The following is a 15925-nucleotide window of genomic DNA, read 5'->3' as shown; positions in this document are numbered from 1 at the left end:
TCCTTCCAATTTTGTTGTCTTCATGGATAAGCAAGCTATCCCTTTTTCTCCGGCTGATCTTACATCTTGTTCCTTCTCATCTAAACATTTCTTGTGCAAAATCCCTACTATTTATAATCATACAATAGCTTCTTGTTTACACACTTTGAAATATCAACATATATCGGGCTTACTAAAAAACGCCTGTTCTTACAGCTGCACCCTCACACAACAGTTTACCATCACCCAAGTAGACGATCATCAATTTATTTTAACCCGACCACCCAACAACCTTCATTATCTTTTCCTTAATGGCACTGCCACGCCATTATACATTAATAATTCTTTAAATCTCCGTGTTACTTTACCCTGTGACACAAGCCTCCATTCAGGAATTATCGAACTCATACCCCGCTCTCATTTCTGTCTTCCGACCACAATCATTCCTGTCCATTTAGTCCTTCATCATATCCATATCATTGATTCCGATTTACTCCTCTTACCCGCTGATAGGATTCTCCCTTATAACTCCCTTCAAAATCTTCCCCTTAATTTTAGCCACCGCATAACACCAATCACAGCTACTAATTCTTCCTATAAACCGCCAACTTGGCTTTCCTGGCTTCCCACGGACGACTATCCCACCATCTCTATCTCCTTCTCTCTCATCCTGTTTTCCCTCTCTATGATGAATACCCTCTTCATCTATATTTTACATCGTCGTACACACCAGTTACCTTTAACACCTACCACAACTCAGCCACCCGAACTAATTCCCCTTAACTCACGTTAACTCTCCTTCCGCATCTCTTCCTAAAAAAAAATAAAAAAAAAAAGACAATCTGAAAACTAAATCAAACAACTTTTTGGTACTTACCTCGTACCCTGTCCTCCGCCATTTGCATTCCTCGTTCTAGATATCTTAACAAATCCTCTCATTATGATGTTAATAAAACACAAACCCACCACCACACATTCGCGGACGGCACACATTAATTGCCATTGCTACTCGCGTCTCCATTTTTTTTTCTTAACACCCGTATACAAGCTCCTTTTGCTCACGACTGGCAACCTCATGCAGTTTCTCCCGAATCATTTGTCTTCCAGGTCAACTTACGGTACCTTGGCCAGGAATAAACTACGTCTCACTAATATATATATATATATATTTTTTCCTTCTGTCCTACTTAATGGCAAATTCACTCTTCATTTCTATACTTCTTCTACTATAACGGAATCTTTCGCTATCCACGACCATACTTCCGTACACAGCACACACAGTAATAGTAAACATGATCATAAAAAAAAAATCAATAAATAAATAAATAAATAAAAATAAAATAAGGGGCTCGTCTCTTACAATTTTTTTTCTCTCTTTTCTTTTAGCATCCTCTTCTTTCTGGTTATACCCGGTGTTGCAGCTGGCGACTTTATTCCCATATCTTTATACATTGCAATCCCCCTCATCTTTCTCTTCTTTATCATTGGTGGCTTCTTTTACATCAAGTTTTTTTTAACTCATAAATTTCGTCGCTCCTTTACCCACCCAACGCCTACCAGCCACACTTACACCGTATCTTACACACCTCCCGCTGCTCCGAACCCAATCTATCTTCCTCTTTTTCATACCAATAACGTCACACACCCCGGAATCTCCGTATCTTCCTAAAGATTGATCAGGTGCCTTCTTCATTACAGTTCGCCATTATACATATTTTTACGTTATCCCTTTTGTTCCTTGTACGTTACTTTTGCAATTATCTCTTCTCCCTCTTTTCTTTCTTTTAGTCCTTAAAAAAAATAGGTTTTCACAATGGTCTTTAACAAGTAATTCAGTGCCTCCTGTCATGTAATTTCTTTTCCGCATCCGGCCTGTTTTCACAAACGCACCTGGGCTACCCATCATCTTGCTACCCGTTTCCATGGATGATGCCTACCAAGTCGCAGTTTCCTTTTCTGGATGATGGACCTCTCGACTTCCAGACCACAAGATGCTGTCCATTCTGGCTCAAGGATCAAGCCTTCCAGATAGCGGACTTCCAGGAGATAGCCCTTGACTCTCGACGTGCTGCACCACCACGATCAGGATTTCCCGAGTTCCAGCCTTCCCGGATACACTATTGGGATCACGCTCGACATCTACACGGATCCAGCAGTTTTAGTGATTTTTTTTCTCGTGTGTGTGTTTACTAGTGCCTCCTTCCTCTAGTGTTTTTGTTTCTTTCTTTTGTGCACCAGCCTCATGGTTATAAAAGTCAAACGATGAAAAATTTTAAGGGATTCCATGTCACTGGTTCTCATGAACAGTTGACCATTGTACTTTATTAAAAGGGGGATTATTATATTCCCAAAATCATCAAACGATGAAAAGTTTAAAATTATTAAACACTAATATACATCGTGATTTCTCCTTGTGAAAATTCTATCAAGATTAACAATACGATACAACCACGAAAAACAACACGTCCTACGCAAACGGATTTTTCAGTGGCATCAAAACATAAAAACCTTCAAAGTGATAATATCAAGCTTATTCAAGGTGATGGTGTCCAAAACATATTAGTTAAAATCTTCAAGGTGTCTATTTTAAATTGAAAAAAACATATTTTCCAGAATAAACAGTGCCTTGTTAAAACTAAAACAGTTTTTAGTGATACTATAAAACCAGGCATTTTTAAAAATTATGATCATTCGACCTACACCTGCTAACAGTGTGGTATGGTACATTTATTCTGCGTCCAGAGGAACCACCCAGGACTGACAGCGGTGATGGAAGGCCTGTGTTTGTGAGTATGAGCTTTGCGCTGATGAACTTTTGCATGACATAAATGTCGTGAAGGGAGGACTACAAGACATTATAAACACGAGAGTATCAGGGATTTCTCCTTGATAGACCCCTACCAGTGTACTACTTATATTTCACATCATGATTTTGTAAATATTGTTTGTACCTATATCGTTTACATTTATGGTGACGGTTTTAATAAATACCACAAATATATGACACTTGTCATTTTATTAAAATTCTGACTACTTAACGTGACAGTTTATTGTTGCTACATTCAGTAACATAATTAGTATCATATTATTAGTAACATATTAAACATATTAAAAGTTCACTTCAGTGCAATAGTTTTATGCAAACTAGATAATCAATTATTATTATTATTATTATTATTATTATTATTATTATTATTATTATTATTATTATTATTATTATTATTATATTTGAAGTACAATCAAAAATCACGACATTAATTATTAGTTTTAATAAGGTGAATTGAGCTGAAAATTAAATCTTGATCTCGAAAGATTAACAATTAAATTTATGCGTTCCGTACCTTTCTAAATGAATAAATGCTGGAATTGGTTTCAAGGCTGTTTCTGAGTGAATACTTTCTTCAAAATAATATTAAAAATTATAGAAAGATTTTCGAGACATTCGAGTTGAGTCGAGATTTTTACAAGCAGTCTCGACTCGACTCGAAAATTCCCGTCGAGAAATAAGTTTGTCTCGACTCGTCTCGAATTTTACAAGTGCACATCCCTAATCGCGATGAGTTGGTGGAACAAGTGCATGAAATGATCGCCCATGAAGCGAATTCGACTGTGATATGGATGGCGGAGAAATTAAATACTACGAAAGACATGATTCACAAAATTTTGACAAAGGGTTTTAAAAAGGAGAAATTTTATCCTCGATTTGTTCCGCACACCTTAATTGACGACCAAAAACTTGCTCGCGTTGAACATTACAAGGACCTGGTTAAAACAACCAGATTTAATAGAACATTCCTGAAATCGACTGTAACTAGTGATGAGACTTGATGCTTCAAATACAACCCACAAACAAAACGCCGAAGTGCTATGTGGAAGTCCCCAAGTTATCCGAAAGCAGAAAAAAAATGCGTTTTCAAAAGTCACGTGAAAAGACAATGTTGATTTGTTTTTACGATTCGAAAGGAATTATGCTTCGGAAATTCGTTCCGCAGGCTTAAAATGTTAATAGCGAATATTATTTGCGTGTTTTAGAAGCGAATCGTTCGTGTAAAGCCCGAGAATCGAGCGCCAGACAGTTGGTCTTCATTGCACGATAATGTACCATGTCACAGAACCGTTACAGTTCGTGACGTTTCTGCTAAAAGACAAATCTGTGTGCTTCCACATCCTTCGTATTTGCCTGATTTATCGCGATGTGATTGTTTCCTATTCCCAAAGTTAAAATTGGCTATGAAAGGAAAATTTTACGACAATGTTACACATGTCCAGTCTGCCGTGACGAGGGCCATTGAGGTGATTCCGAAGAAGGACATTAAAAACTTTATCCTAGCATTGGTTGAACGTGCCCAGCGGGGTATTGATACGGAAGGGATGTATTTTGAATTAAAAGAACTTATGTTGGTAAAATTCCTCATTCGTCTTGTTTAATTTAAAAAGTTCCGTTATTTTTCTGGCATACTGTGTACATTGGTGCTGTATTTATACTCAATCTTATAAAATCCAAGTCTATAAGATTTTAACATGTTCTAGCACCTCATTTTCTCTCAATGACCCACATTCTTTTTCTCCTTTTCTGTCTGAACGCTCTCGCTCCAGGGCTGCGGTCAGATATCTAGCGAGACAACTGATATTTTTGAAAGCAGTGGGTTTCCGCATTCAAAAAGTTATTTGCTTTTATAATAACTTGAAAAACGCACTTTTCAGTATTGTTTAGAATAAGCAGATGTTAATTTTCTGGAGCTTTGATTTTCTGGTCGCTAATTTTTCATTAAAAATGGCAAAATGAAACTGGAGAATGATAATTTAGAGAAGAGAAAAAAGAACATTCGAGGGAAAGAATTGTAAATTGGTGTGATAAAGTTAAATTTCAGGGGTTTCTCCCTTAGACCTTAGAGGGCGATGGACATCACTGTTACTACACAAAATATCAAAAGCCAACACAGACAAGTATTTCTAAGAAATTTATTCCATTTTAACTGCGCAGACACAAAACAACAAATAACTGTTGAACAACTAAAACAAATTTAAATTTCAGGAAACGAGATACACACTTACACAGAAATCAAATGTAAGTTCTGAGTAGTTTTGAGACATCATAAGTAAACAAAGATAAACATAATGCACTTCACAGTTACTATTGAAACTTAAAGAAGGTTATTCACGCATGGGTTTAAGCCAATCTCTTAATAATCACAAAAGTACTATTGGAAATTGGGAAATATGAAAAAACAACTAACGTTTTCTAAAGAAATTTCTGAACAGATGGGTAGACGGTTTTGGATAATAAATTTTAAGTCTTCACAATGTTCTGCGTTTCTTACATATCATTCTTCTTATCTTCAGAATCCAAATTTGGACTTACAAGTTGTCTTGCAAACTGAATATCCTTGGCTGTAATAGTAACCTTTTCCCTATTCTGGCAATTTAGTGTTGCCATATCAAAGATCTCAGTGAGGTAATCCTCACACGCTTCCTGAAAAACAACAATTGCTTCTTTGCTCAATCTCACGCTAGACGATTTCCCAATCTTTTCAAGAACTTCTTTCACACTTCGGCGGACAGATGCTTTAGACAGCGTGAATTTTGTTGTCTTCTCAGCACTTTTGATTTCTCTAATAACTTTGATTTCTTGTTTACGAGCTTTGTGGCTACGATCAGGATTCTGTTTTGGCAAGAATACTCTGTCGCTCTTCACAACCTCTTCTTGTACTGGTTTAGTTGTCTGGAAAACTTCATGATTGTCCATTTTCTTCCTTTTTTTAACTTTTACTGCTGATAATTTTGAATTAAATCGAATTATTTAACTAAGAATTTAGTGAAAGGAATAAATCGAAATGTGTATGAGTTGTTAAAAATGTGGTATCTCAGGAAATAAACTTTTATATATTGTTGCATTTCGTAATAATGCAATGTTTGCACTCATCACATCTTTGAAAACGATATTTTTAACCTGACAGAAAGCATTATTAACGTTTACGGTTCTTTTGAATACTTAAAATACTACTTGATTCTCATAAGGCAAAAAGTTATATCGCTTTCTACACTGCAATATTAGGGATTGCAAATAACCCTTCAGTTGATTAGTGTATTCAATCGTTGAATAATATTTATCTCCATATTTTCCCACTTCCTTTGTTAAAATCACATAGTGAGATTTCTTATCTTGTTAAGACGTCCGTCCGTTACTCGGCTCAATAGCTCTTAAAGGAATGAGAATTTTTAAATTTTGTTTCTTGTGGTACATAACTAGATAGTCAATCTGTTTACGAATTAAGGGAGAGCGCCAACTCTAATGGTGGCTATCTATAGACCATATTCCATATACAATATGTGTTAAAACAAACAGTGCTGAAATTCGCGTACGGATTGGGCCCAGGTGCAACGTAGTATAAGCCTTAAGCGTCACGTGTGTACTTAGTTGTGTGTACTAGTGTGCAGTCAGGATCGGCTCGTCCATATAGATAACCTAGGCGACTGTCTAGGGCGGAAACATATAGGGGCGGAATGGCAGGCATTTTTTTACGTGCGGTTTATCATTAGCCAAAACGTACGTGCGCCAGCGCCCTACACATTTAGCAAGAGGAAGTTAATGAAAAGTGGGATCACCTAACATCGATTACTGCTCACCTATATGGAGCGGGGAAACATCTATCTGGCCATAGTACGTTTCCGTGTTCCCACTGTTAATTCTCTGACTAAAGAAGACCTCCTGTATTATCTGAAAATATCAAACTCCGGATGCTTGCAAAAATGTCACTGACATAAAGTTTCTACCTAAGGCAATCAATGGGAACTTAAGGTCTGAAGACCTACTTCAAGAATTATCCCTTCACATTTCTACCCATGTATCACCAAATACCCACCTCTTCCACCTTTCCCACCCTATACTACCGATTATTCAAAGCTCCTTCTTTCACAGAGCACCAAATTTATATAATCAGATGACAACTGACGTCGACATTTTTAAAGCTAGTCAGCTTTTGACAGAATAATTACACAAATTCAAAATAACTTTAAATGAACTAAGAAACTTGGTAACAATGTAATGATGTGGTGAAAATGTCAGGGGTGGCAAAGCTTCACTTTGGTTTCAGGGAGATGGAGATTATGAGGGCGCAGACATGTTTTTCGCCTAGGGTATAAAATATCCTACAGTCGCCCCTGTGTGCAGTTGGCGCGAAAATAATGTTACAACAGAGGAGAAGGTGTTTATTGCCCAGCATTATGTCTGTTCATATTGTGTGGGGCAGCATCTCACTAAAAGAGATAAGCGTGTCCGTCTACTGTATTGCTCCGGAGTTACGCCATATGAAGATGAAGTTTTCATCAGCAACATGGTTCAGTGATGAAAGTCATATGTACATTGATTGCTACATCAATCGACACTTGACTATTGACCCATTTTTACATGATTTGCGCTGTTTTTGCCACATCAAAAATCTGTCGTTACAACAACAATGGTTACAGCAAGATGGAGTTACTGCCCACAATGCAAGTGAGTCACTTACCCTTCTGGCTACGAGAGTTTGGACATCGCTTGATTTCCCGTGGAACAGATTTTCAACATCCTTCTCATTCCTCGGACCTCACGGCTTCAGATGCCTACATATGAGGTATGCTGAAGGAAGCAATTTTCCGAACAGATAACCCCTACAACTATACCAGAGTTGAAAGAGAAGATTCAGTCATTTCTTTATTTATTTCGTCGTTCCAACAACCTGTGTTCACTAACATCAGTGGCGTATTTAGGGGGCTTTCGGGGCTTAAGCCCCCCAAAATCTTACTTACTATAGTAAAGTAAATGAAATATCTTGAAGTTCTACATTTCGAGGCAAAGCCCCCCCCCCCTTCGAAAGTTAGCAAAGCCCTCCCGAAACAAAATAACGTAAATACGCTACTGACTAACATGTTCATCAATCTACAGGGTCACTATGAAGAATGTGTACGACGTAACAGTCAACAATTTGAACACATGATGTACAGGCGTGGTTCTTCTTAAATTTATAATATGTGTTAAGTAGCATTTAGTTGACAACCACTTGACAACATTTGTTATATTTCAGTGTGTTGTACAACAAATAAATAAGTAAATAAATGTCAACGATGTGATTTCAGTTGAGTTGAGTTGATTTTGAGTTTAACGTCCCTTTTCAGCAGCGAGGCTATAAGAGACAGAACCTACTGATTAACGTGGAATCCATGAGCTCCCGCTGGGAACCGAACTCGGATCTCCCACGTCAAAGGCTCGTACACTAACCGCTTAGCCAGGGAAGGATGTGATTTCAGTACTGTTTGTTTTGAGGCATACTGTATGTAAGCGAACAGATAACTAGAACGGTCCAATCCGTTAATAAATTAACGAGTGACGGTGACTTTTAAGATCGGGATCTATATTCCATACTAGTAAGCGAATTCTTGAATTCTGTTCTTTTTGCTACAGATAGCTAAAGCCATTATCTCGACTAAGTTCATTAATGGAATCAATCCGTTAGCATATTAACGGATAATGGCAACTTTAATGGTGCCTATCTGTAGTCCATATTCCATACAGGTAAGTGATTTTTTTTATTCATTTATCTTTTGCAATATATAGCTAGACTGACTGGGTTTAGAAGTAAACAGAGCCGTAGCTAAGGGGGGGCCAGCGGGGCGCCCGCCCCGGGCGCTGATAGCAAGGGGACGCCGAACGAGAAAGAAGAAAGAAAAAGTGGTGTTGGACATGGGTAAAAGATGAGTCGCCCCCAAAAAGTATTTGCGCCCTATTTGATCAATATTGCTGTCGGTTATCAATGAAATACGTAGATTTCTTAAAAATTTTCTTTGCTCGCTTCGCTCGCAATCCAAGAGTTTAAATAAGTCACAACAAGTTTTTTACTTATTACTTAAAGAGTTCTTATAGATGATTTTTTAATGACATGTGGTATACAAGATGCCGAGTAATGAGTAATGAATTTCATTAAAAAACAGAGTTTTACATCATAAAAGGAAATATTCCTTATATTCACGCCTAAATTATATAACAGATTATATGATTGGCATAAACAAACGCGTGGGCAATATGCTTTGATTTGTCAATTTACGATTGACTTACATTCTTAGGCATGAAAGGAAAAAGTGTATACCCCTACTTATTCATTTTACAACTGAAGAGTAATAAAATTGAAGAAAAGTTCTTGCTTCTCAAATTATTTCAAAGTTGTGGAAAATTCGTTATGACAATGAAGATGCAAGGACACTTCAATATAAAAATTATCTCATCACAAGTTCTCGATATGAATATATTATCAGATATATTAAACATATTATGATTTACAAGCATCAGTAACCTGTTCAGGTTGTTTCATATATTTCATCGTCCATTACGTGAGCTCATTTCAGGGCTTGATTGGAACACTCTGAGCTGGAGCGAGCGGATTCCACTATCACTTCTGTGCACGCGTTACATAAAACACAATACTAAATTGATCAACACCATTTTTAATGTGGTTCTATTTTATGGTCCATAGATTGTTTAGCGAATGTTGGCGTTTCAAAATGTCGCCACCATTAATCAGATATGTTTGACTAGAGTTTAGTTCTGTTGGTGAATGCCAGAGAAGTATGACTAGATGTTGGAAACAAGATGGGTCCTGGGGACGAAGCCCCCAACGAGGCCTGGGGACAATTCAACTTCGTCACTGCGTGCATGGGGATCAGACATCTAATAACATAACACTTGTTCTCACATTCATCCCAGCAACATTGAATCCAGAATGCGATTTTCCTCAAACATTTTATGCGCTATATTTCCCAAAAGTGCAAATATGTGCAGGTTTTCTCTTTGCATACAATAAGAATAATGTTTCCGCTACGACATATTTAAAAATCACAGACATATTGTCATGTTTTCTACTAAAATGCCATTCTATCGTTTGACCATAGTTTATATGCTTTCAGTACCACAGCATTTTTCAAATATAATATTAAGTAGGGGATTATCATAGGGATATGATAATGGTATTAGCATCATTTCAAATATGATTATTGACTACACATCACATCAACATTGTAAATATACAAAACGATACATACATGTCGGTCGTGTCACCATGTTAGACATTTCTGCATTTTCAGACACTAATCACTACCAATGATTTACTTTTGAATTCCATTGACATATCAACTGTTTCCAATTTGGAGGAATTTATTGGGGTCATTTTTTCATCAACTTTCTGTATCGCCAGCATATTATTTTGTGCATACGTGTCTAGTTGTGTGATGTTTTTAACTATCTACATATATACAAAACATAAGTACACACACTCTTTATATATGTACGTGTTAGTGTATTTTAATATGTTAATTAATAATAAGTACTTTCAATTCGGAACTTTCATTCATTAAGAAGTTAAGTAATTACTATAATTTCAGACATATGTAGTAGCAAAGTATATTTTGGATTTTAAGTACAAACATTGAACATATTCTTCACGTCCATCAATATTTAGAAATTCACAAAGAAGGCTTCTTCCGAATTTCCATTACATTTCACAAAATATTTCTTATCGTAAAAAGATCAAATTAAAATGCTATTGATGTGGTCACATACAGAATAAAATTAAAATGTTTACAATTATTACTGGAAATTAATGCTGTCACCCATCTCGAACAATTTAAAAGCACATAGTTTTAATGTATTGAAATTTAATTTCTTATCGATAGTATGAAACGTTGTAAATAGTAGTAGCTTCCCATAGCTGTTCTCCTAGTGAATCTGTATACAACCAAGGGTAGTTTTGTCAAATTTAACAAAAAGTCCAAAATAAGACTCTTGAAAACAGCTCTTATTCGAAAAAGGATACATAATGATCGTTTTTGATTGTTGCAATGGTCTTCCGAAAAGATTGATAAAAATTCAGCGTAGCATAATAACAAAAGATTTTTTTCTTTTATATATATATATATATATATATATATATATATATATATATATATATAATTATTCCTAAGGTGACTGTAGGGGCGCCGAATTCTACTTCGCCCCGGGCGCCGAAATCTCTAGCTACGGCTCTGGAAGTAAATGCAGAGGAAACTAAATACATGGAAGTGCATCGGGACCGTAATACAGCAAATTATAGATGCGTTAAAATATTAAATAATACTTTTGATAAAGTGGATAGTTTCAAATATCTAGGATCAATATTAACAGACAAAAATCATATTCAAGAAGAAATTAAATGTCGACTAAAAGCAAGGAATTCGTGTTATTATTCGGTTCAAAATCTCTTGTCGTCGCGAATTCTCTCGAGGAATTTGAAGCTTAAAATATACAAAACGATAACCATGCCTGTTGTTCTGTATGGTTGCGAAACATGGTCACTTACTCTGACGGAAAAACATAGAGTGAAAGTATTTGAGAACAAGATCCTGAGACGAATATTCGGACCCAAGTGGAACGGGAATGGGGAATGACGGAAACTTCATAACGAGGAACTACATAAGTTATATGCTTTACCCAACATTGTTAGGGTCGTCAAGTCTAGGAGGCTTAGGTGGGCGGGTCATGTAGCTAGAATGGAAGAAAGTAGAAACGCTTTCAAAGTCTTGACTGGAAGACCAATCGGAAAACGACCATTAGGAAGACCTAGGCGCAGATGGGAGGACAATATTAAGATGGATCTCGCAGAGATTGGAATACAAAGTAGAAACTGGATACAGTTAGCTAAGGATAGAAGTCAGTGGAGAGCTTTTGTGAACGCGGCATTGAACCTCCGGCTTCCATAAGCCATACAGTTAGTTAGTTAGACTGACTATCTCGACCGAGTACGTTAATGGAGTTAATCCGTTAAATCTGTTAACATCTTAACGAGGAACGGTGACTAACGGTCTCTATCCATATCTCACACATGGAATAATTATTGATTATTGTTTATTTGTATCACCGAGATTATATAAAACGCGGAAATTCAACTTAATGTGGGGTCCGAACTACATGAGCTCCCATCGAGAACTGAACTCAGGTCGCCCGTATCGAAAACGCGTAGGCTAACCATATAACCACGAAGAAGCTCTGGCGTACCAAACTTGTCTTTCTGCTTTAACATAGGATCCCGGAGCTCCTACGTGGTTAGAGGATAGCGTACGTGTCTTTGACATAGAAGACTCGGGTCCGATTCCCAACGGGAGGTCATGTGATTCGAATCCAATGTTAAGCTTTAGGTCCACGTCTCATATACTCACGTTGCTGAACGGAAGCTAATATCAAATCAAATCCAATCCATGCTTCTATCGAGGAGAAAACTCAAGTATTGAAGGACTGTAGGTTTCTATCCAAAAGGCAAATCCTCCGCGAGTAATTTAACCCTCTTCGATAGCCTAGTAAATAAGGCCGTATTGGCCAGGCGGGAAAGCGGGAAATTTCCCGGTGGAAGCTGGACGATGAATTATTTTTAGTGGGCCCTCCGCCTTGTATCGTAAGTATCGGTATATGAACAAAAAGGCACGCATCACGCACTCCTCGCATATGGAGTAAGGGAACGAAGGACTATAACGCATCGAGTACCGGCAATAAAGTGAGCTACTTGCCAGCCCATAATGTTGAGAAAACAACCTTTCACATTTTTCGTAATTCAATCCTTGAAAGGCTCCCGATTTCCCACTCTGCTTTATACTTTTGCTAATATTGAAGTATTAAGCTAAATTGAAATCTCAAATAATGCCATAACTTGAAATTAAATAATAATAATTTACATTTTACAGCACCTTGTTTTCCGTATAGAAAATATACAGAGCCGGATTAAGACCACTGGGGGCCTTGAAGCGGAAATAGAATTGGCCCCCATCAAAACTTTTATAATGGGCTCTCTCTCAACATGTTCAAAAGGGTCCATGAATTATATTGAAGTGACTCACGTCATGTTTTTTTTTTTTTAAACTTTTATCGTGAAAATGTTTTTAGTAATTTTAAAATTTTTTGGGGCCCCCTTGGTCTCTATCTATCAGAGCCGTAGCTAAATGTTTCGGCGCACGGGACGATGATTTATTTTTAAAAAAGAAATAGATATAAGAGAAGCAGCTTGATAAAAAAAAAATAAAAAGAAATAGATATAAGAGAATAAGGTTGATAAAAAAAATTAAAAAGAAATAGGTATAAGAGAAGCAGCTTTTGTCGTTATACTACGATAAATTTTTATCAAGCTGCTTGGACAGACAATTGCAACAGTTAAAAGCAATCATTAGTATTCTTTTACAAATAAGAGCTTTTTTCAAGAGGCTTATATTAGTTTTATTAAACTCGACAAAACTACCTTTTGTTGTATACAAATCCAAGTGGAGAACAGTTATAGAAATTTACAACTATTTACAATGTTTCATACTATCGATAATAAATGTAATTTCAATGATTTAGAAACTGTGTGCTTTTAAAATGTTCGAAATGGGTGACAGTATTAATTTCCAGTAATAATTGTAAACTTTTCATATTTTATTCTGTATATGACCACACAAGTAGCATTTTAATTTCGAATGTTTTGCGGTAAAAATATATTTTGTGAAATGTAACGGAAATTCAGAAGGAGCCTCCTTTACGAACTTCATCTCCATCGATCAATATTAAGAAGAATATGTTAATGTTTCTCTTCCAAATCCAAATGTAGTTTGGCTACTACATATGTTTGAAATTATAGTAATTACTTAATTTCTTAATGAAAGAAACTTATGAATTTAAGGCTACTTATTATTAATTAATATATTGAAAATACACACATATGTTTATATATATATATATATATATATATATATATATATATATATATATATTACATTTCATTTTATGTGTTCACTTTACGGGCCGGTTTTACGTGCCGCACCCTGTATATATATATATATACCATATATATATAATATGTGTATATGATTGTGTATATGATTGTATATATGAAGATAGACACGTATGCACCAGAAAAAAAGTATCCTGGCGATGCAAGTAGTTGATAGTGGAATCAACCCAATAAATTTCTTCAAATTGGAAGCATTTCATGTCAATGGAATAATAATAATAATATTATTATTATTATTATTAATAATAATAATAATAATAATAATAATAATAATAATAATAATAATAAAAAAAAGATCATTGCTGGTGATCAGTCTTTGGGAAAGACGAAATTCGTTAAGTTTTGACCCCTTAAGCCCCTATTTTACAGCTGCTTCAAATTCGATAATATATTACCATGTATTCCCCTTGTTTACCTTCATTTTTAATATTCTCGCGCAAACAGCAGATAGCGGCCTTCTATATCACATCGTCATTAACAAATCAGATGTAGTAACTTCCTTTAAGTAATAAGTAAAAGCTTGTAACTTATTGAAACGTTTGAGTTGCGAGCGAAACGAGGAACAGTTTTAAAAAATATCTATTCCTTTGCAATCCCAAACAATATTGATTTAATTGGGCGCCAATACTTTTTCGAGGCGACGCGTCGTTTATTCATTTCCAACATTTTTTCTTTCTTCTTGCTCGTTCCGCACCTTCTTGTTATCAGCACCCGGGACCGTGGCTTCGCTCGTCCACCCCCCTAGATACGATTCCGCTGTTAACAGCACCCTGCAAAGGGGGGATGAGCGGGGCGACGGCCCAAAGCGCCGAAGTAATGGAACGCAAAATTTGGGAGTAAAAAATGAAAAAGAGGAAAAATTACTTGGAATATATGTATGGGTCGCCGACGTATATTATCGCCCCGGGCGCTGATTTTCCACGGCACGGCACGGCACTAGCTGTTAATACAGGACAATGGAGAACTGTTGCATTTGTATGAAGTATAAATTACTTCTAATGCTTCATATATGTATTTGTATATGCACCAGGGGCGTCTATAAAAGGTTATGGCACAAGTGCGGCATTATTTTAGGGGAAGATATGTAGTAATCGAGCTTGTGCAGACGATTATACAGTTGCAAGAGAAGTTTGGAGGATTGGGTATTACGTCAGATCAGTCAGTGTCAGGGGAGAAATTACTGCTTTAAAGAGTTTTAAATCTGCATTTTGAGACTTTTCAGCATGCTTGATCCAAGTGACACTCCCGGACTCCTTTTATTATCGAGGGAGGTGGCAGTACGTACATGTGAGTGGGCCCACTAGAAAGTACTTTCCCGATGGGCCCCTGGATTGCAGTACGGCCCTGCTGGTAAATAGCCTTTAGCACATGGGATCGCGGGTTCGATTGCTGGCATTACAGCGGTTCAGATTCAAACTTAAATAGTTCACGTTTCAAATAGCATCGTTACTCAAAAGAAATTATGTTTCGGCAAAGGTCTAACTAAAAGTACATATGCATGTATATGCGAGGTATTATCAAAAAGTAAGGTGAATAGTTGTACAGCGCTACCTATCACCGTTTTTTTCATTTCAAGTAGTAAGCCCGATAGCCTGAACCTTTGGGACAATTATTGTCGAGTTTGAATGAGTTACGACGTGGCAGTTGGTTTTCATAGGCAGAACAATGAAGACGTGTTAATGATATCTATCGCAAATCATGGATTTCGCGGCGTCAACGTTAAGTTTTGTTTTAAGCTGCAAGAAATGCCGAGAAAGCTCATGAAATTTCAAAATCAGTGCGATGGTACTGAAGACTGTTTAAAAAAATGATTTCAGCGATTCGAAAGTGGCAGTATATTGGTTGAAGAGGAGCAACGCGTTGAATTGGTTGAAGAGTATTCGACTTCAAAAATATATAATCATGTGTAAAATGTTGCGCATCGGATTCATTCAAACAGGCGAAGCTTTCCGAAGAGCTCAAGATCTCGTATTGTCCGTGCAAAAGATTTTAATCACCGATTTACAAATGAGAAGTGTGCGAAATTCGTTCCCTGGGTTTTGACTGACGACTGCGACTTTTAGCATAAAAATATCCTTGTTTGACCACATCCTCCGTCGTACTCTCCGGATATAGCACCATGCGATTTC

At 36.6% G+C, this 15925-nt stretch overlaps 1 protein-coding gene across 1 annotated transcript; it reads right to left on the bottom strand.

The window, feature by feature from the left end:
* Positions 1-5296: 5296 nt before the first annotated feature.
* Positions 5297-5725, bottom strand: LOC145689299 (histone H3-like). The gene has a single exon (XM_081763440.1). It carries the CDS (start codon positions 5723-5725, stop codon positions 5297-5299), a length of 429 nt encoding a protein of 142 aa, XP_081619566.1.
* Between the last annotated feature and the right edge of the window lie 10200 nt (positions 5726-15925).

The sequence above is a fragment of the Thermobia domestica genome, chromosome 7 (genome assembly GCF_964235325.1).
Source record: "Thermobia domestica chromosome 7, izTheDome1.hap1.1, whole genome shotgun sequence".
NCBI classification, from domain to species: domain Eukaryota; kingdom Metazoa; phylum Arthropoda; class Insecta; order Zygentoma; family Lepismatidae; genus Thermobia; species Thermobia domestica.
Note: the sequence above shows the minus strand (reverse complement) of the source record. Positions and strands in the feature narration are given on the sequence as shown.